This window comes from Sparassis crispa (assembly GCF_003851025.1).
Source record: "Sparassis crispa DNA, contig_000001F, whole genome shotgun sequence".
Classification (NCBI taxonomy): domain Eukaryota; kingdom Fungi; phylum Basidiomycota; class Agaricomycetes; order Polyporales; family Sparassidaceae; genus Sparassis; species Sparassis crispa.
This window is the reverse complement of record NW_020939748.1, coordinates 3,608,467-3,629,542: the sequence shown is the minus strand read 5'-3', so window position 1 is coordinate 3,629,542 and position 21,076 is coordinate 3,608,467. Positions and strand designations below refer to the sequence as shown.

Here is a 21,076-nt window from a genome sequence, read left to right as displayed (position 1 = left end):
TCAACGTACGATAGAGTAGGGGATCATGGGGCTGGTGATGCCAGTTCTTGCCCATGGTCCGTTATTTCTGGGGCTGGCATGCCAGTGTCCACATGCATGCCATCATGGGGTGCACTCTCGGCCACATCTGCCAGAGCCACGTGCTCTGCCTGTCTTGACTGGGAGTGTGTTATCCATGTGTTTTTGGGGCCTTGACTTGCCATTGGGTGGCAAGTTAAGGTTCTTGATTTCTTGATGGGGGTCTTCGCTGTTGAATAGAATTTTTCTCAGGGTGAAATGGACTGTAAAAAAGTGTAATGGGGGGCGAGACCTTATCACATGGTCAGTCTAACCTATCACACTATCACATGGTCAGTCCTTATCACATGGTCAGTCTAACACAAAAGTCGGATTAAGACTAATGCAGGTGGTATATCGCTATATTGCTATGTCACTATCGCAGTGTTGCAGTTTGCTATTGCAGTCACAGTACGCAGTCTCGAAGTACTGTATCATTATGACCACTCCAGCGGTCACGCATAACATGGCCCCCATCCCTGCCAGTATTTGACCAGTGTCACAGTGTCACTGGGCTTTCCGCCGCCTGACAGCGGCGTGTCACACCAGTTTTCGGGCTTTCCGGGCCTCCTATACCCATTTTTCGCCGCCTGCAGCGCCGTCAGGTCAACGTGTCACATATCTCTGAGCTGCCCACCGTGGCGCCAGACTGAAACTTCTGGTCACATGTCACACCCAACACCGGAGTGGTCGTAATGATACAGTATAGCAGTCTCGCTATGTCGCTATGTCGCAGTGGGGTATATCGCAGTTCGAAGTCGCTATCGCAGTAAACACAGTTTCTCGGTGATCTGAAGTGAAGGGGGAAGTCTTCTACTGGTCTTCGATGATAATCGATGTAGATATAGCAGCTATTTATAGAGGGGAAAATGGGAGAGGTGAAATGCGAAAGTCGCAAAATGTCGGAAAATGGATCCTGACATCGGAAAGAGTTGCAATGGTCTAGGACCAATGGAAAAATAGGTAAAGGGAGTGGAGAGGTGAATGTCGTACGTTAGCGATGGAAAAGAATGGTAAAGTAGAGGGAAATGGAAAGAAAACATATGCTACTTGTCCTGAACCACATGGAATACTCTAACGGCATCTCTGGTCCAGCACGAAGGTAGGAGTCTTGAAGGGGAAGGTCGAATGATAAAGGGAATGGGATTTGCAAAGGAAGAGGTCGCGACCATTGTGCAACACCGATAAGTCAGCGCGATGAACCAGTAAGTCGGTGCGACATCGGGAAAGTATGGACTTAGAAGAAAATCAGCCAGGGTGCATCAGACTAGGCCAAAGGACAATGGATAAGTGGTATCTGACAGCAGGGAGATGCAAGAGTGGCGTATGAGTGATGAAAAAATGTCGAATCTCGGAGAGAAGTCGTGAGAAATTGAGCGAAGTCGAACAAAGCCGCCAAAGTTTGCATAAGGTCGTGAAAGGGTCGGATGCATCTCGGAGGCTAAGAGCTAGAGTAGTGAGGTATGAGCAATCACTGGAAAATGCATTTTTAGAGGCCAGGAGGTCTGGGAGTGTCTCATCGTTCATCCAGGGATAAGCGTGAGATGTTGAGGTGATCAACATCCATCACATTCGGATCCTTCGTAGAAGTCGAGTAGTAGGGACGATGGGTAGATCGGCCTTTTTCTCATGTCATTGTAGTGGCTCCTCGCTTGAAGATCTGAGCAGATCTCCATTGGTTGTCGATCCACGAGGTGTATTCGTACCACTTGTCCAATGTTTTGGGCATGCTCTCCATCCCATATATCCTTTGTCAGAGTGGGTCATTAAGTCTCCACTTGAAATATTCAATATTTCCGGCATCTTCCAATTTCGCCTTGGATTCAAGCAATCAGAATTCGGCAATGTAGTTGTCCGCAGTACGAGTTCCTTACTTGATGTTACGCAACAAGGTACAAGCGGTTTCTTCAATATTTTCATCGCCGAATGCTTTGTTCATGTTCATAATGAACTCTTTCCAACTTCCATAAGAAAGGAAGTCATCATCGGTAAGTTCCGTTTCTATGAAGCTCTGCGCCCATGATCCTGCTGTTCCTCCTTGCATGTGCGACAGCACAAATGCAATCTTCTGATTGTCCACCTGGTAGACATGGCTATTTCCGGCCATGTAATTCTTGCATTGGTTTATAAATTCCCTAAGCTTCGAACGGTCTGAATCGTTGAAGATCTTGGGTTTTCTAAAACCAAGTTCCTTCGGGCTAACATGGTGATGACTTTCATCCATGGTAACTGTAGCCATTGGTGATATGTCAATGGGTACAATTGGTGCAAGAGTTGGTTGGGGTATGGGATTCTGGACAGGGAGGTTCCAAGGGGCGTCTGGTCTTTCTCCTTGATAAGAGATTGGTATACCACTGTCTGCGATATGTCGTAATACAAACTCTCCAACGTTATGAGGTAGATTTGCTTTGTAGTCCCCACCTGGGTGATCAATGTGTTGATCTGGTCTGATGAATAAAGGTCATCCGTTTAAAATGTGTACATTCCTCTGTGCGTCCCACTCTGCCTGAGATGGGAGGAGATTGATGTACTGCTTGGGAAGAGCAGTCAGGTTGATAAAGTTCAAATCCAGCGTGGATAAATTCTTCTGTGTGACCTACATCTACACGTAGACTGCACACCGTCCTCAACTAAGTGGGTTCATTCGTCGTCAGCTAATAAGCCCATAGAGTGTCTTCTGTCTTCAAACTGATACACTTTTTTGCTGATTGCTCAAGTGATTACCTCAGCCTCCTCGGCCTATTGGTCTCTCGGACAGACCCCTCTCTGAAGATGAGTGATCAGTCTATCCCTTCAGCTACCTTGATTACAGAGTAATCTCAAGCGGTGCTTTAGCAATCAAATCGGGTGTATCGTTTAGTCTTCAAGGTTCGGTCCGGTCTGTAGTTTGTTGTTAGACTTTGGGAAGTCATGGAGAGTAATAAGATCTCGACCTAATGTTACGCGGCAGTGAAACATAAGCATCAAGTTGAGTCGTCATGAGACAAGATCTTAGTCTAAGACACAAGTCTGTTCAAGAGACACTTCTGGTGATGTCCTCGCACTGAAGGTCGATCAGAGTTTGTTCTTATCACTCGCAGTAGCTGTCTGCTACTAATGGTCAACCTCAGTCAAAGGCAAGTGAAAAGCTGGTTTAATGGTAACCAGGTCGAGATGGGGATCCAGCTCGATGAGGTCCACTACTTATACAAAAGGTATCCACAGTACTACACAGTAGTGCAGAGCAAGGGTGTACCCTTGGGTGTCCCAAGGTGTACCTGTACCCGTACCTGCATGGGTATCATACCCGTGCCCACGGGTACGGGTATCCCACAGATTTCACAGGTTCCCACGGGTTTATGTACCCTGAGGGTAGATCTGTGGACCTTTGGTGCATTCAACATAGTATAGAGCTATCTAATCTCAAAGAATGTTATCCCACCCATCCTCAAGGCCATCATCATCCTCTTGAGCCTCAGGGAGAGAGACAACAGCCAAGACATCAGTATCATGTACAAACCCCAGTTGGCTTCACTCCGCAAGACACAGAAGAGCACGAATAGACTCCACGGAGAGACCATTTTGCAGATGTGGTAACAATATGTGCCCCTTGCTGAAGATGTGCTCAACGTCAACAGACGTGGCTGCAGATAAGTGCATCAGTGGGTTGTAATGCAATCAGAGATCAGGAGACACCTACCGGGAATAGTAAGATAACTCATGGCCATCCACGATAGATGAGGGAACTCCTTGCACCGCACGTACCACCAGCCAAGCGCATCACCATCAACATGCTCTGTGTCAGCATCGAGATAGCATTTGAGCTCATCGCGATTGTCTTTGCCCTTGGAGACATTCGCATTCAGGAGGTTGTCGAACATGTTGCTAGATGGCTGAGGGGATGGCGACAGAACGTGTCGCGTGTGCATTCGAAATCAGCCACAATCGCAAACAATGGGGATGGACTTACCATGTGTTCCGATTGCTTCATCTGAGTAGGCTTGACATTCACTGCACATTGCGCATAAGCACAGTCATACTCTTCATGGACCAGCGCCCTTGCTGTCGTGATCCATTCTGCCTGCCAATCGGCATTCTGGAAGTACTGCAGTTTGTGGGAGGGGTGTAGCACTGTCGTTGTATTGTATTTAGTGTATGATGTTGAAAGCTACCAATTGGAAACTCACCCATTGCGATGCGGTACATGTTGGAAAGATCGGTCTTGTCGTAGTAGCGATTCAGTGTCTTCTTCGCCATCCCGAGGGCAGCGCAGATACAGGGCTCATAGTCGGAGTCGAGAGAGTCATTTGTCAGCTTCTCATCGATGATATCCATGGCCGGAATGACCATAGGTAAGCTAGGTGTGTCGCGTGAGAAGTACAAGGTTGCGTCGTTGAAGACCTGGTGGCGGGCGTGAGGAGGAGGCGTGGTGAGAGTCACATGTGACTCACCTTGAGGATGTCACACAGCTGTTTTGCTATCTCCCATTCATCGTCGTCCATCTCATATCTTCACAGCTCCATCGCTCTGTCTCCTGTCATCTCATCGACTGCCAGCCAGTACTCCAGTGCAAATTCCAACATCCGGAAGGTCGAGTTCCATCGCGTGATGACATCCCGAGGCATCTTTCTCTCTGCCAGCTCCAAGTCTGCCAGCACCTTCAACCAAGCTGGCAAGAGCTTCGTTGATGAGTGTATGATCACGGACGCGATCTTACGCAACTGTGCAAAGGCAGTCAAGCCAAGGTGAGTGCACAATATATCTGATATGGAATTCACCTTAACAAGAATGAGCTTAACAGGCCGCACACTCGCATCGAGCGCTGCGTGATCCTCCATGGACATCCCCTCGCATTCGTCCTGGAGGCCCTCAATATCATTCGGTGGCTCCCCCTTCTCACCTCCTTCTCCCACTCCAAGTTCCAAATCCTTTGCCAGCTCGTGAAGGGCATTTTTGGTGTCGTCGAGTGTCGCATCAGCTCCATTCTGTGGGATGTCAAACTGGCGCAGCAGGCTCTTGGCCATGAGATTAATGATGTGGTCGAAACATCGCGCGCAGTTTGCCTGGCCTTGAAACGACTTGATCAACTTGGCGAGCTCATCGATCATGACATTATTTGGCGACACATTGTCCACGGTGATGCTGAGCATCTAACCCTCTGGTGAGTAATTCCTCGCAATTTGAGTGCCTCGGTGAATATTGACATACCTTTATAGCAATTTTGAAATCATCCACCATCTTCGCAAATGCAGTGGCAAGGTTGACGCCACTATGGGAGTCCGCGACTTCAACAACATCGAGGACCATCCGGAGTGGCATGCCCTTATGCTGCAAGTGGACTGTGAACGTGACGATTGCCTTATGGTTCAGCGAGGTCCAAGCATCAGTGGCGAAGCTCAACTCGCCATCGTACTCCTGCAGGTGAGTGTCAGACTTACCCCTTCTTGCATACTGATCACTGACCTGCAGCATCTTCGCGACATGTGCCCAACAGCATGCGAATACTTTGTGCACATCTCGTGCTACCGTCCAGCACGAGGGGATCCAATATTCTGGCTGACCCGTTTTCATCAAAGACTGGTATGCATGATCCTCAATGATCGTGAATGGGCGAAGGCTTTCCGAGACCCAGCGCACAATCTCCGCCCTGGCATACTGCATTCAGCCACCAACAGACCCGACTGGCATTCACTGGAACTCACCGGGTCTCGGTGCGTGTGTGCTGGCACACAGAGTAAGTTACCTTCCCTTTCTCTTTGCGCTCGAATGCCACGGTGATATCTCCTGACCATCTGAACTTCTCAATAGATGGGCGCGCATCAGCCGCGGTGTTCATCTCATCAGCCGCGGTGTTCATCTCATCAGCCGCGGTGTTCATCTCATCAGCCGCGGTGTTCATCTCATCAGCCGCTGCCAAAGCCTCCTCACCCCAGCACTTCCGGATATGTCTACGCATGTTCCCCGTCGACATTTGATCTCCTTTATCAAGCCATCGCTTCACCTTCATCTTGCAGCCGTGGTTCGCGCAACAAAAAACATGTCCACGTACGCCCGCCTTATCTGTCTCAATAGTGACTTCAGGCTTACAGAAAGCATAGGCTGTCGCTGTCCAGTCTTTCTGCATCTCGCCTGTCCGTGTGCTTGGTAAGTCATCTTCAGTCATGATATTATCATAAGTTACTCACTCAGCTCTTCCTCAGGTGTCATCAATTCCTTCTTCTTTGCCCGGACCTTCTCCGTGGCCTCATTATCAGACTCGAAGATCTTGACAACATCATCATCATCATCTGCATCCTCAACATGTGCACATCGGTTGCGTTTCGGTGGTTCGACATCATCATCATCATCATCATCTGCGTCCTCAACATGCGCCCGACGATCGCATTTCGGTGGTTCGACATCCTTGGGGTGCAATCTCCGGTCGGGCGCAGATGGAGCTGCATCGGGATCCTGGCTGTCAATGCACTGCTTCTTCCTTTGTGTGTTCTTTGATTGACTTCCACGATGTTTCAGCATGATGGTGATGGTACCGTTGCTCGGGTTTCTTTCACCTTTATGTAGTCAATCCATATGCAGTATGTAGCTTATGAAATAAGGTTTTAGGCCATGTGCACTTGTGCAACAGATCGGGCAAAGTCTAAGACTAATTAATGCCTACAGGTACGTGGTGGGTATTAAGGGTCAGCAGACCGTGACCCCTACCCGTACCCGTGGATACCCTTACCCATGACCCTCATGGGTTGTCATAACCCTTGCTCTGCACTAGCGTGCAGCATGCGCATGTCCTCTCGCATGTTTCCTTCCATTCACCGAGGCTGGCCGGGGACTCGCGCTCGTGCGACGTGTGTGGACAGATTAGGCAGGAGGGACTGTCAATGGACTGTAATCCCCTACCCGTACCCGTGGATACCCTTACCCATGACCCTCATGGGTTGTCATAACCCTTGCTCTGCACTAGGGTGAACAGCTAAGCATCGAACCAGCGAAAAGACTGCAAGCACGTCGCCTGCGGTGTTGGACATGTCAGCGTCGGAATCGAGAGGACTGTTCCTGCGGCCGCAGCACATGTGGTCGACACTGTAGGATCAGATCTATGATGGACATACTTGTCAGGGCGGGATTTTTGACATGGGTACGCGTAAATATGGTTGCCTTGAACACCTATGGATACCTTATGCTGCGTTATATTCCCTGGTATTTTACTGGACCATTTGAATTTGAAACTTGCGAGCTGGGCGAACGGACTGTGCGTTCATTGCGCAGTAAGTGCCCCGAGCTTGTTGTAGCAGTCGCGCGAACCCCCAGGCTGCAGATCTCGCACGCTGGCCCTGTGCCGCAAGCTGGGCCATGGGATTGTGGGCGTTGGATGCCGTCACCGCTAGCCATCAAGCACTTGCACTCAATCCGGAGTATTATTGAATTGGCCATCGAACACGTCGTCCAGCTCGCAGGACGTCCAAAAAACAAGGTCCATAGCGCGCAGGAGTGATGATAGCCATGGCGTCATGCCCTCTCTTACCGGACAGCGAAAATTCGAAAGTTGAATGCGGACAATGCCACGCGTGTGCTCGATGACGGCGGCGACTCAGTGAACGGGGCTGGAGTTCGCAGCCTTGCACTTGAGGTGTCGACACTGGAGATGAGCCTGAAACCGCAGCAGAAAGAGACGGCTAAGTCAGCATGACAGAAAAAGAACAAACAGGAATGAAAGACAATGACCGCGCACCTTTGCTCGCTGAACGTCGAAATATGCAGTCCATAGGGCCGGGATACTCGCAGCCTGAGTGAGCAGACAGAGTGCGACGGTGCCGAGCTGACCTCCAACAGCGTATGGTGTGCGACGTCAAGCTTGCAGGTGGAACCACCTCGCTCAACCGGACGTCAAAATATCGAGTTTGAAAGGCGGAGGACACGCCTCCACCGCGCTGACCTCCAGTGTGTAGCCGCGCGATGAAGAGCCTGCAAAGACCACAGGATAAGGACTTGCTTGCTCGGCCTGCACGAGGACAACGTACCCTCACTCACAGGACATCGAAATATCGCGTTCGAAAAGCGGCGGACATGTAGTGAGTACAGCCAGGGGATGCCCAAACGACGACCGCAAAGCCTCGCCGGTCGGACGATAGGAAATCGAATTTTTAGCGCGGGGCACTCATTGGAGACATTGACGTGGAGGTCGCGATGCGCCGAGGTTGCGATGCACCAAGCTCGCGAGATGGCGGAATATTGAACTTCGAATGCGGCAGGGTTCGCCAGCCACGAAACGTCGCCATCAATCGAGTGTTGAAATGCGAAGAGTGCACTCGCGAGTGACGAGCATTCCCGGCTTCGAAGGGTGGTGCATGGATTGGGAGCACGGGACGTCCGCATTGAGAAAAGTGGAGAGTGCGGCTGTGCCACACCAGATGCAGCTGCAGATATACTTGACATTCGAGGACTGCAGGACACCTGGGTGGACGACGCCCATGCCCCAGCTCGGTGGATGTCGAAAAATCGAATTTTCGAATGCAAGGGACCTGTGGTATTGAAGCAGTGCGAGATGCGGCTCCGTCGCATCACGGCCGAGCTTGGGAGATGAAGGAAATATGGAATTGCGAATGCTGGGGCATGCAGGAAGCAAAGGTTGAGTTTTGCAGCACAGTAGAGCACAGTGGGCCGCACGCACTGAGATCGACGCCTAGATAATGGGGCGTGAGCGCGAGTGATGTCCACGTGTGTTGTAAGAATTCGTTGGGCCTGGAGGTAAGGCTCAGATCTATGAGAATGGAGAGAGACATCAGGGAAACATACAGTATGACGTTCCCGTCCCAGTCATTGCCGCTAGGCACATTCAGAGCTCAAAACACAGACTCACCCCCTTTCGAAGTCTCCTCTATCCTCATGGAAGTAAGCTATGACTATTCCCCTTTCACCTCCTGGTTGATGAGTGAGATAATCAACCTATCGAGGTAGCACGGTCACCTGTTCTTGTAGCAGCAAGACACTTCAAAGTCATAATGTATACTTCATTCATCTTGATCTGGCGAGGCGCGGGTTATGTGTGACATGTCATACTGTGACTTGTTCTCCGACTTTGCAAAAATACCTGTCAACTTTGAGGACATGTATTGACATAAGGAAGAGGTGAAATGATAGCTATACACCTCTGGAACCCTCAGGATATATTTGCTAAGAGACTGATGGCCTTTGTGATGTGTAATTGAACCTCCCTTTGTAACGACTATCATTGGTGACATGAAGTCACTATCTGTGACAGCTCGTGCTCGGTCATCAGCAAAACCGGGAATTTTCTCCAAAGAGATTATAAAGGTGTAATCCCACGTAACTTGTGCAATTTTTCACTAAGCAATACATTGCATTGTAATCCTGAGTCAGATTGCAGAGTTGCCAACTGGCATAATCAGTTATAAACTCTGGAAACATTTTACAGGTTATGAAGCTCATATAACTTCCTGCAAAATTTATTATGCACTTGTAGCATGTAGGCACAGACCGTCCTAAACAGACCGAAACTGATTCATTCGGATCGGTTTCATAGCTCTCAAAGTATTCCAAATTATGTCAACATATTATATTACAGCGGTACAACATATACAAAGTGCTCTACATTAGAACTACTTGGGCCTACTCACTGCACCAAAGCCCATGTGCCGTCGAAATGCCCACTTACCGCGTAACAACACCTGCGTGCCGCCATAACAAATAAGTATTTAGGTCTACTTACCGCATCAACACCCATGTACCGCTGTAACAACCAACACTAGGAATCAACACACTTACATTTCCGCCCACAGGCATAAAACAATAGAGATTGAAATAGAACACACATGTGTCGCTCCAACCACGGGAGCCCAACCAAGCTGCGTGCAACAACAGCCTGGTATCACCTGTGCGATACAGTTAGCCGCGTGTAACGGCACTCACCTGGCAGGCACATTGCAGTGGCAGATGCTGTGAATTTATACGCGAGTGAGGGTGGCAAGAATTGTCGGCAGACGGTAGTCGCGATGCATCGAGACTTGCCTCAGAATTGCCTCAGATTGCCTCAGAATTGCCTCAGATTGCCTCAGAATTGCCTCAGATTGCCTCAGAATTGCCTCAGATTGCCTCAGAATTGCCTCAGATTGCCTCAGAATTGCCTCAGATTGCCTCAGAATTGCCTCAGAATTGCCTCGAAACAACTTCGCATCTTTTCACTGTGGCCTGGACAAGAGCCTTGCCTTAATGCTTGCATTTGGTGCGGTATCTGGGGGCCTGAATATGAACGATGCAAGAGCAACTCGGAGCGAGTTCTGCAGAGAGCACTAGTCATCTAGAAGTTCTTCCGACTGTGTAACCTGGTGAGCAACGTTTGACTTGGGTTACATCGCTCAACAACTCTTTGTTGACATGTATTTTTGTTCTAACTTGTGTATCAATTTCTGTTCTATGTTATCTTCTTTATAGACCTCTACTACCTTTACTTTGATTACAAATCAGTTTAAATATTACTAGTCCTGTGTAACTTACACAACCCTTGCTACCCCGATGTAACTGGTGTAACCTTACATAAAAATTTCCCGCTTTTGCTGATGGTAACTGAACTTGCTCTGTGCAGAGTCAGGTTTGAACCGTCCACTCCCATACTGGTGGATCAAGGTGATTCTTTGCTGTATTCAATCCATAAACTAATGATATACCATGCAAGTACCAAGTACTGTCCGAAGGAACTATCCGGTACCTAGTCTAACTGACAACAAGTCCATGGAACAAGGAGAGTAAAAAGTAAAGAAAAATAGCGAGGTCGTGGAAGAAAAAACAAGTGGGGGGACGGGGAGAAGAAGAATATATAAAAAGGAGGTGTGAAGAAGGGACGAGCGGATGTGGGGATCTGGAGAGGGGACAGCATTTAAAGATTGGCGGGTAAGGGGAAGATGTTAGCATGGATACCGATGCGGCCAAGCGCTTAATGAGAAAATTAATAGAGATAACGAAGGTACAGTCAGAGACAGTGGCTTTGTCTCCGCCAGTGAGGATGCCACAAACCCTGCCGATGGTGTCGATGACCATGGAACCAGAGTCTCCACGCTCAGAGAACGGGCCAGATTTCGAGTTACGAGGAAACACGCCCACCTCCTTCGACATCTTACCGGGCTTGCCTTTGAAGTATTCGTGAAGGAAGGCACGGATGGTGTTCAGACGGCCAATGGTGAGGTTAGAGCTGTTGCCGTTCTTCAGGACCATGATGACTGGGTCATTATCGTAGTCCTTGTTCTTCGGGTTAGGCCTGAACATCTCCTGGTCGGAGATGGTCTCGTGGAATCGAAGGAGACGGTCGCCAGGGTATTCGAATGAACTCGGATTGGCAGGATGAGGGTACATCCAGGCAGTAAGCTCGTCGACCTCAATGGAGCCAAGGTCAATAGCATTACCAATGAAGTTAAGTCTGGCGATCATGGAGGGGTATATCTGGATGACTGCCCAATTATCGGTAAAGCCATCATCGCTGTAGTCGAGACCAATGAGGACCTCGGAAAATAGGCCAGCAACCCTTATCCAGCGGAGGCAAAAATGTCTAAGCACTGAGATGCCAAATCCGACGTTTTTGTCCGATTTGAACGAGGGTTCGGCACTTTTTCGAAAATTTTGTCCAGATGGCGGATGAGGGTCCTTCAAACTCACTTTTAGTCCGGATGCCGAGATAAGGCTTCAAAAAACAGTAATTTTTGTCCTGATGCAGCAGCAGAAACTCCAAAACATCATTGCAAGCTGTGATAAGGCGGGTATTGAGCACAAGCATAGTCAACTTCATAAATTCAACACTACTGGTAGCACAAAGAAATGTCTAAATGATTCCAACGTGTCTTAAGACCAGTATCAGCCTCAACGGCGCCCCTTCGGCCCACATGGGAGCGCGTTATCGTATGGATACAGAGTATACATTACCGTAGTCACACATCACAGGGCTGCCGAGAATCCTGGAAAACTATGTTTGTGGGCACCAAATTCCCAAATATAGGTGAACTCAGATGGATATGGGCCACAAGCGCCCTATAAGTGGATAAGAGTTAGGGCTGGACATCCTCTGTCTGTCTGGAAAAAAAATAAGGCTTCCAGAAAAAATTTCTCCCATATGTCCGGACTGGATCAAGGGTTGGAGCCAATTTCAAGCCGAACTTTGTCCGAATTTGCCTAAGGGTTCTCAGCCAATATTCTGAGGTCCTGACCGATGGGGGAAGACAAGGTGACATGGCCAATAACATGCTTCTTTTCGTCCGTCCAATCCCTGGTGATGTCGGCAAGCAACTTCTTGAAGGCTGTGATCGCCTCCTCCGCTTCCTCCATCTTCGGCTTGACTGCCTTCCGCTCTGCGTTAGCATCGTCCTCATCCTCTATCCTTTCAACAATAGCCAAATGCCTGTGGAGCTGCTTGATGATGATCTCTTTGGCACCGATCGCGGACTCGATAGCCTCGCAATGGGCCTTGAAGGCAGCCTCGCCCATCAACATGACCTTCCTACTGGGCTGACCGCTGCCTTCATGAAACCTGTAGAGAATGTTCTCTTCTTTGTCGGGGTTGAAGAGGACGTGCCTCACTGTGAGGAGATAGAGGATGCCGGGTTTGGCAGTGTCGATGAAGAAAAAGCCACCAGTGCCCTTGAAATTGGGGGTCTTGGCGTTGCAGATGGGGATACCAAGAGTAGTGGAGAAGGGCTCGCGGATGACAGCGGTGGGGTTGGCGCTGATGGCAGGCTTGTACATCATGGCAGAGCGGGTGAACTTCGATTCACAGATTATGACGTGCATGTCGTCGATATTGTTCTGGATAAGGATAGATCGACAATGGACAGCGACCTCAATGCCAAGTTCAGCAGAGAGAGTGCCATGGTTGACTCCGACCAAGATGAAGGTGGAAGGGGAAGGCCGGCCAGCTATGCCAATTCGGAGGGGGCGTAGAATCGTGCACTGCACCTTCTTCTCGAGCAAGTAACTATCCATGGCAGGACCGACAGTGTCCTCCCAGACCTCATTGAGACGGTGCATGCCGAGAGGAGTCAACTCCTTGGGATCGAGGTATGCCTCAGCACCCGTCAGCTTCATTCAGATGTCAGGGTTGGAGCGAGTGATAAGGTGGGCCTTGGAGGGAAGGCCATAGAGATAATGCTTCGCCTCGACATCGGACAGAATGTAGAGAGCATTGGAAGGCGGGTCAGGGACAGCGTGGGTGATCAAGCTTATGAGGGTAGTGGAATGGACGTCCTGGTCCGTGGAAGACATTACAATGCGTTTGAACAGATGTCTTGGTGCTAGACACTGGAGGAGGAAAACACGAAAGAAAGAAATCAGAACGCAGAGAGATTAAAAGAAAAAATGAGACACACTCGACTCAGCAATTCTGTAGGCACAGCAATAGGGAGATTCAGTTGTCCCTTGGGTGTGGTGGTCACCAGCCAGCAACCCCTGATATGTGGCACCGATGACCATAGCACACCGTGTACCGTCTGCTGCCCGCTATAGCAACAGCTGCTATATGCAGTACCTGTTGCCGTTCTTGGGCTATGTGCCGTTCTCTGTGCTGGTGCCGCTACCGCCACTGCCGCCGCCGCGTGCTCGACTCCCGACAATTTCTCGTGCCACACAAGGCCACACGCATGCCCCGTTACACTCTCCGCCGTGTCCTCGAACCTACAAGATGAAGCGCATGGTGAACGCGCGACGAACTGCGGGCAAGGAGTGCGAGAGAATATCCACAGGCTTTTTTTTATCAATGCATCAAAGGAATGCAAATGAACTTCAGACTGCAGCAATGGATATGAACTTGAAATTGAGTTGGAATCTTAATTTTACACTGGACTTCAGACCTGAATTTGCCAGTAGGATACTCGTTGAATAGTCTAGATATCCTGGCAGTATTCAGTAGATTCTCCCCCCAGTCCATACTTAGCCAAATATGAGCCAATTTTCCAGTGCGTGACGTAGCAGATGCGACTCGCGCGCTCAGATCTCGAGCACGCCTGCAGCTGCATATGGGCCTGCGACACTTAGCACTCTTGCACTTATACCCCGCCATCACTGCAGCCTGTGCCAACATTTTCTCCCACTCGCTCGCTGTTGCTCATGCCCTGCTCACTGCCTTGGCCAATTTGGACTACCCACACTATCATCTCGCAGTTCGCTAATGCCTAGGAGTCAGGATCCATCGAAGACCACAGGCCAGGGTCGAAGGGTGAAGCCATATGGGGAACAGCAATACCGGAAGTGCCCATGTGAGCGCTGCAGCCGAGATCTTGACTCCTGTCTTCAGTCAATGCAGACCATCCGAAACCATCTGAAGCATGACCGAGATGAAGCAGAAAGACTCGCTAGACAGCAATTGACAGAGCCTCGGACGCGGGATCGACTGCAAGAGCTCATGCTGAGAGGTCTTACTGTCAACATCCAGCAAGTCGCCGAGGACTACGCTCTTGACTACGATGTGAAGGCAGCTACAGCAGGCTCTGACAATAATTCTGAGAGATCATACTCTGGTGAGGATATCTACATTGCGCCCGACAATGGCTCTCTGTGCGAACTGGATGTCGGTTTTGATCCTCTGCAATCTGGTGCTGATGACTCTCTGGCAGCCACTCCTGTGGGCTCTCAGGACAATGACCTTCTCGGGGCGCTTGCTATCGATGACATCTACCCACTTGAAGTGCCTGGCTCACCGGTATCCATGTACTCCCACTCTAGCGACAACATTCATCATGATCTCTTCGAAGCCCAGGAAGATTTGCCCCATGAGGATGGCGAAGAGGACGATGAACTTGACATTAACATTTTAGATGATCCTCTCTTTGTCTCTCGTGAGGACGTATTCGATAATGAGGAAGAACCAGAAGACACTGAAGATGATGACTCAACTAGCAACTTGCCACCAGCGTTTGACGAAGACCCCCTCATTCGCAACGCATATATCAATGCATTCATTGCGGCCTCATTTCATCATGCGACTCATGACCTTGTCCAGCATATACTCGAGAGTCAGTATGACTTGTTCATTTCTCTGTCCGATCAGACAGGTCACGAACTTCGTGGGCTCGAGAATATGGCTCGCACTCTTCATACGGTAGAGCGCTGCTTGGGTATTGACCCCGACAAATTCATCATATATCATTTCCTGTGTAATGTATGCTGGTATCGACATCATCCCTCCGAACTCAGCGAGCTGAAATCTCCAAACTGTATGCAGCCAGACTGCCCAGGAATTCTATACACGACAAAGAAATTGAGTAATGGGCACATGAAACGCACTCTCGTCAAAATATTCCCATCAATGCCTCTCACAACTGTGATACAGCGCATGTTGCTTCGCCCAGGCAAGTATGCTGAACTCCAGCAATGGCGGAAGCCTGGTGATGAGCCGGGACGTGTGGCACCGCTTGCATGGCCAATAGATGGCTGGGATGCTTTTCCAGACCCAGATGTACGCATGTGCGACATCTATGATGGCTGAGGATGGCATGAAATTCAGGCAGGTTTGGAGCGGAGGAAGGGTGGGCACTGGGGCATCGAGGACATAGACATGAGGCAGCTTCATCAGCGGTTTGTCTCACTGCCCTGCGGTCTAGTCTTAATGTTCAACATTGACTGGTGCAGTATCTCCTCATGTTATTGCTGCACATATGCTAATAATCTTGCAGGTTCGGAACAATTAAATGCTCACACTATTCCGCCGGTGCAATATATGCAAGTATCTGCAACAATCTGCGCTCGAAATGATTCCTGCGCGAGGAGACCATTCTTGTCTGCATCATTCCAGGCCCAAAGGAACCATCTCTTGAAGAACTAAATTATGTGATGGAGCCTTTTGTGCAAGATGTTCTGAAGCTGGAAAGCGGTATATATCCTTTCAACAGTGCACCTCTGCAGAATCTGAAGATTTAACAGGAATTGCCTTTCGTATATACAAGGAGCCCGAGTCTCGTGTCTGCCATGGCACATTGTACATCGATGTTTCTGATCTTCCCGCTAGTCGCAAGGCGGCCGGTCTCCACTTAGTGACAACAAAGTACTTCATGTGCCCATGTTGCCATCAAAGTTTTACATCGCTAGTATCGCCAGATTGCTTTGATTCCAGCAGTAAGCACACTTCACTCTTCTTCTTACTTCAGCTTGCTTCATGCGCAATACTGATGATCTTAAGAATTCTGGTTGCGCGAGGATTGGCGGTATCTCAAGTATGCATTTATTTCACGCTCTGCCAGTGTTGAAGACCGCGAGGAGATCACTGAAAAGTGAGGTGTTCGCTGGTCGATTCTTGATGCGAATCCAGGATGGATGCCTGCGCGAGATTCACCTCCGGACTACATGCATATGGGATATCTTGTGAGATCATGACTTAGTCTATATCGAGTGCTGACAATTGTATCTAGGTGAAGCAAATCATCTCAACAATGAGATCCTTGTCGGCGGCGGCATGTTCACACAGCGTAACTGCTCCGATAAGCCTCTGGAGAAAATTGAGAATTTTTTGAGTACGGTGTGGTGGCCATCGACGGTTGGACGCACAACATGTAAGGTGCGATATTATCACTACTGTGTGAAGGTACTACTCATGGAACAGGTTCTAGATTGCAGAGCCAGGCTCGTTGAAGGCTGACCAATGGCGAAACCTCATGACGATCTATGTGGTCACTCTATATGTCGCATGGGAGATCGACGGCAAAATCCCGGACTATGAATCCCCTCGTCCCAGGCCCACCACAAATGTGGGCAAAGCATTCGCATGCAAGGAAGAGATGCTGCGTGAATGTCATCAAGCATATGTTGCAGAGAATCCAAATCCAACAGATGCTGATCACAGGTGGGCTGAGGATGCAAAGCTGAACCAAAACTATTTACAGCATTACAACAATGTCCTCGAGCTCTGCACAGCAATGCGGATCTGGTCTTCACGCTTAATCTCTCCTGCAGAAGCTCTTCGCACACATGAATGTCACTTCAGGGCTTGTCAATCATGGGCATACATGGGATCACATTTGATGCCGGTATTTCACATGTCGACTCATCTTTCGGACTACATTCTTCACTTGGGACCTGTCTATGCTTGGTGGACTTACCCCTATGAGCAGAACAATGGGTTTCTCGGTCAGTTCAAGAATAATGGCCACACTGGAGGGGAGATCGAGGCGACGATGATGCATGGCTGGGTCAAATGTCAGCTCATCAATGACTTGGTAAGCTTCGAGTCTGTTTCTGCAGCAGCCTTGCATTACATGATATGGGGCTAGATCTTACACTTGGATGGACTGGGTCCTGAGAAGACGGAAGACGATGAGAAGATACTGCGCAAACTCCGAGAACTTATCAAGGGTGACACCAAGGCGACACGACAATGAGGGACATTATTGAATTTAATGGGAAACATGATGGCGCAAGATCGTGGCGGTTAGTCTATCCATATCAAACTTATGCGCTTGCTAATCTCCATCTCAGAGTCATTGAGGTTTCCCCATCAGTCTTCAAAGATCAATCTGCAGCAGTTCGGTGTTTACGGCTTGGTTCTACACTTCCTGCAGATGCTGTGGACTGACACTGTTCTTCTTGTTGCTGACACGGCATCAGTCGACAGTGGTGAGCCATTTGTTGCCGTTGCAGTGCACTTGTTCTCCCATGTCCTAGTTAAAGGGTTGCGGTATGGTGCGTCAACTACACACCGAGGTTATGATTGTTGCTATGCATACATCGATGGTCGGCAGCCAGTTCAAATCAATTATATCCTCCGAATCGAGCATCCACGCCGTGCGCCCGGCGATCCTCCACTGGTATGCGGTTGTGCCATAGTTCAGCGATTCATTAGCAATGAAGACATACCACTGGAAATGCCCTGGTCTATGTGGTTTGTATATATGTGCTTTCCGAACATCTTGGGGTACATCTGATAACCTTCTAACTCCCGTAGCGCGACAGACCTTGGTATTGCCACTTGGTATGCTGAGAGACTACAATCTGCTGAAGTTGTGCAACTTGAATGCCTTTCCAGTCATCTTGCGCTTGCTACGCTTAGTGTGAACCACCAGCACCTATGGGTAACAATCTCGCTATGTCATGTTTGCATCCTCACTGCATAATGTGACTGCTGTAGCTAATGCCTTGCATTGACCAGGATGAACAAGAGCCTGACATCCTGGATGAGCCGGATTCAGATTACCATGACAACTAGGCTATCCTGAACTCTGCACAATACGATCAAGATTTTATTGCATCTGCATGTACCTCATCTTGTCTCCTTCTCTGACAGTGTCTACTAATAGAACATATCGTGCAATATACATAAGACACTCAAGTCTGCATCAAGAATTCTGTGGCCGTATTGTTGCATTGGATCAAGAAGTCGGGCGTTATCCTGAATCACGTCCTGCTTAATTTCGTACTTCCTTTCGAAAGATCAAGTATTGAGGCTCACCATGTTACTGCAATGCTGGATCAATCTGCGGGCCCTCTCCATCCTCATCGTCCACGTCGTTCTCATTCTCATTGACCTCCACATCCATCGCAATATGACTCGGGAGATCGTTGACAGGATGCGCCGCAAGCCACCCTGCGCTGACCTGGCTGCGCGAAATCAGTGCACCAGCCTTGGCACCTTTACGGCTGGGTAGTTCCTTCTCCGCTCGTGCTCCTCGGATATGTGAATGGTAAGTGTTTCCTTGTGCATTGTTTGACCTTTGATGTGCACGGAAGACTTGCTGATCAAGACGAACCACAAGAGGCTCGACCTGGGGTAATCAGTGAGTAATTATCTCTGCACGAGTTTGGTACTCACCGCAGCAAGGTGATACGTTGGTGGATGAGAAATCCAGGGCTTTGTCTTTGACCTTGGTGCATCTGAATCGTCATCTGAACTCACCGCATCTGACTGGATTGGTCCCTGCTGGTCGGAACGCTGAGACTCGTCGGTTGACTGGTATTTCCAGTCGAACAAGTAGTCGTACTCGGCACCCTTCAGTTCAAGCAAGAACATCATCTCGGACCGCTTTACACTCGCCGGCTTTCTGCAGATGTGCCATTGTCTTCAGGACTAATCTGTTCTCAGTGACAAGTTTGGTCACATACCTTTTTCTTGCGTGCCGTGCGGCGATTTTTGATCTTGTTGACATGGTGTTCTGCCTTACTCTTTTGACTAGCTTTGACTCGGGCCCGCATCGTCTCCCACACACTGTTGATAGCCACCTCGATATCTGACATCGCCATGTTCTGTAATTGTTCCGATGTCAACCCACTGTGCCAGCACATCCCATCGGTTTGTATCTTCTGGACAATTTCTCTGACCCAAGCCACCTTGTTGACGTTCCAAGTTTCCCAGTTTGGACGAAGCGCTCGGTTCTCATCGCCAACCTCTCCACTCCAGAAGACTCCTTCATGAAGTGATGACGGTGGCACTGTCTTAGAGTCGATCCCAATCAAGTGGTACATGGCCGCTCTGACGATGTTCTAAGGGGTGGTGGTGAGTCATGGATCCACTGTTCATATGCGCGGTACTACTTACACTCAAGCGATTGTTGCGCTGCTTTTTGCCTCCTGCCATGTCATGGTCATTGCCAGCCATCACAATTCCTTTGTGCTGACCATCCACATCATGCGTGTTAATGCCATCAGCTGACGGAGCGATGCCGTTCTCGTGTAAGCTCTCCAGTTCATCCTCCAGGCGAGATATGCAACTGAGACACTGATTGATTGTTTCTATCATTGCACGGTTCTCAGCGCATAGTACCCCTACGTCGTGCGACAGGTCAGCGTAAATGCCCTCGATAGTCGACACGTTATTTTCGAGAGCTTCGAGCTGTGCGTCGTGGATCCCATACTTCCGATGCATCTCTGCTAAACCGTCCTTCAGCATGGCCATGGTATCAGCGACAGCCTTGCTCGAAGTCACATTCAGTGCGTGGCCTGCGGACACATTAGCAGGGGCATTTGGTCGATGAAGAGTGGCTCCAGATGTGTCTGCTGTGAACCTGGGGACCAGTGGACTGCTGCTTCGCCCAGATGGATCGGACTCGCTACCCGCCGCCGCAAATGGGTCCTTGAACATGCCACTTACTCTGTGCGGTCTCCTCAATCCTGTGGCTGCATTGGCTTCACCTGCTGGTGTGTTGGATCTGGTGCTTCCCCCGCTCTGAGTATTCAAGCGCGGTCTTTTGGAAGGGTCCTCGCGGGGTGGGTGATTTGTGCCAGAGGATTTCACAGGCACAGGCATGGCGTCATGCTAGTCTGGGATGGAGAACAGCTGGCGGTGAGTGTGCACGCTGCTGCCGAGCTCCTTGTCATGACTGGACTTATCCAGATCATCTCCTGGACATACGGTGAATGCGCTGTCCATCGCACTGACACAAATGACTGGCTTCGATGACAGTGGCCAGTCTGTCGCCTCCTTCTGGCATGTGAGCACCGCCGCAGTGGACTTCATTGTGACGACCACACGTGGACGGGACAGCGAATGCATGTGGTTTGAAGTAGTTCAGATGGACTCGAAAATATTACTTGTGTTTTCGTATGTGGTATATATACATATATCAAAAGGCATGAGCACCAAACGAAAGTGAGCAGTATTCCAGGAATAGCAGTGCGGGAAAAGTGACCAGAAAGCGCCCGGAAAGCGCCTGAAAACTACCCGAATAAGCAATAAGTTCGGGCAGTATTTGCCCACACCTTTCAGTCATGTTACCTGAACTGAACTCCCATTTACCCTGACATTGTCATGAACTGGACAGCCAGTGGACGTCGGCCCATTGTCACCATGTTGACCTCTACCAGCAGTGGGCCCATACCTTTCATGTGTGGGATACTAGCAGTGGGCCCACCGCTAGTGTTCTTATCCCAGTGCTCGGCCCACTAGCAGGGCATATTACAGTGTTGTAACCGTTAAGCAATGGGCCCACCGCCACAGGTCAGAGGGTGGGCTGACGCCAGAGCATGTTATCGCCATCGATGGGCCCACTGCCAAAGTATGATCAATGAGCAGTGGGCCCATCGCCACGAGTGTAAGATGACAGATGGACCCACCGCCAAAGGTCAGAGT

At 49.5% G+C, this 21,076-nt stretch overlaps 8 protein-coding genes across 8 annotated transcripts; 2 read left to right on the top strand and 6 right to left on the bottom strand.

The window, feature by feature from the left end:
• Positions 1–3,567: 3,567 nt before the first annotated feature.
• Positions 3,568–4,538, bottom strand: SCP_0213040 (hypothetical protein; the record flags this gene model as incomplete). The annotated part of the gene is made up of 5 exons (XM_027755213.1): positions 3,568–3,680; positions 3,737–3,929; positions 4,007–4,167; positions 4,224–4,437; positions 4,488–4,538. 5 exons carry the CDS (start codon positions 4,536–4,538, stop codon positions 3,568–3,570), a joined length of 732 nt encoding a protein of 243 aa, XP_027611014.1.
• A 9-nt stretch (positions 4,539–4,547) lies between these two features.
• SCP_0213030 (putative AC transposase) lies at positions 4,548–6,552 on the bottom strand (the record flags this gene model as incomplete). Its single annotated transcript, XM_027755212.1, has 6 exons — positions 4,548–4,757; positions 4,815–5,186; positions 5,245–5,451; positions 5,500–5,683; positions 5,739–6,165; positions 6,222–6,552. 6 exons carry the CDS (start codon positions 6,550–6,552, stop codon positions 4,548–4,550), a joined length of 1,731 nt encoding a protein of 576 aa, XP_027611013.1.
• Positions 6,553–10,756: 4,204 nt separating this feature from the next.
• On the bottom strand, positions 10,757–11,472 carry SCP_0213020 (hypothetical protein; the record flags this gene model as incomplete). The annotated part of the gene is made up of 2 exons (XM_027755211.1): positions 10,757–10,765; positions 11,062–11,472. 2 exons carry the CDS (start codon positions 11,470–11,472, stop codon positions 10,757–10,759), a joined length of 420 nt encoding a protein of 139 aa, XP_027611012.1.
• A 735-nt stretch (positions 11,473–12,207) lies between these two features.
• SCP_0213010 (hypothetical protein) lies at positions 12,208–13,116 on the bottom strand (the record flags this gene model as incomplete). The annotated part of the gene is made up of 1 exon (XM_027755210.1): positions 12,208–13,116. The coding sequence occupies one exon, from the start codon at positions 13,114–13,116 to the stop codon at positions 12,208–12,210; it is 909 nt and encodes a 302-aa protein (XP_027611011.1).
• Positions 13,117–14,323: 1,207 nt separating this feature from the next.
• Positions 14,324–15,511, top strand: SCP_0213000 (hypothetical protein; the record flags this gene model as incomplete). Its single annotated transcript, XM_027755209.1, has 1 exon — positions 14,324–15,511. One exon carries the CDS (start codon positions 14,324–14,326, stop codon positions 15,509–15,511), a length of 1,188 nt encoding a protein of 395 aa, XP_027611010.1.
• Positions 15,512–16,331: 820 nt separating this feature from the next.
• On the top strand, positions 16,332–17,396 carry SCP_0212990 (hypothetical protein; the record flags this gene model as incomplete). Its single annotated transcript, XM_027755208.1, has 4 exons — positions 16,332–16,383; positions 16,431–16,576; positions 16,629–17,234; positions 17,289–17,396. The coding sequence occupies 4 exons, from the start codon at positions 16,332–16,334 to the stop codon at positions 17,394–17,396; spliced, it is 912 nt and encodes a 303-aa protein (XP_027611009.1).
• A 1,071-nt stretch (positions 17,397–18,467) lies between these two features.
• Positions 18,468–20,089, bottom strand: SCP_0212980 (hypothetical protein; the record flags this gene model as incomplete). The annotated part of the gene is made up of 4 exons (XM_027755207.1): positions 18,468–18,776; positions 18,824–19,048; positions 19,114–19,491; positions 19,547–20,089. The coding sequence occupies 4 exons, from the start codon at positions 20,087–20,089 to the stop codon at positions 18,468–18,470; spliced, it is 1,455 nt and encodes a 484-aa protein (XP_027611008.1).
• Positions 20,090–20,263: 174 nt separating this feature from the next.
• Positions 20,264–20,464, bottom strand: SCP_0212970 (hypothetical protein; the record flags this gene model as incomplete). Its single annotated transcript, XM_027755206.1, has 1 exon — positions 20,264–20,464. One exon carries the CDS (start codon positions 20,462–20,464, stop codon positions 20,264–20,266), a length of 201 nt encoding a protein of 66 aa, XP_027611007.1.
• Between the last annotated feature and the right edge of the window lie 612 nt (positions 20,465–21,076).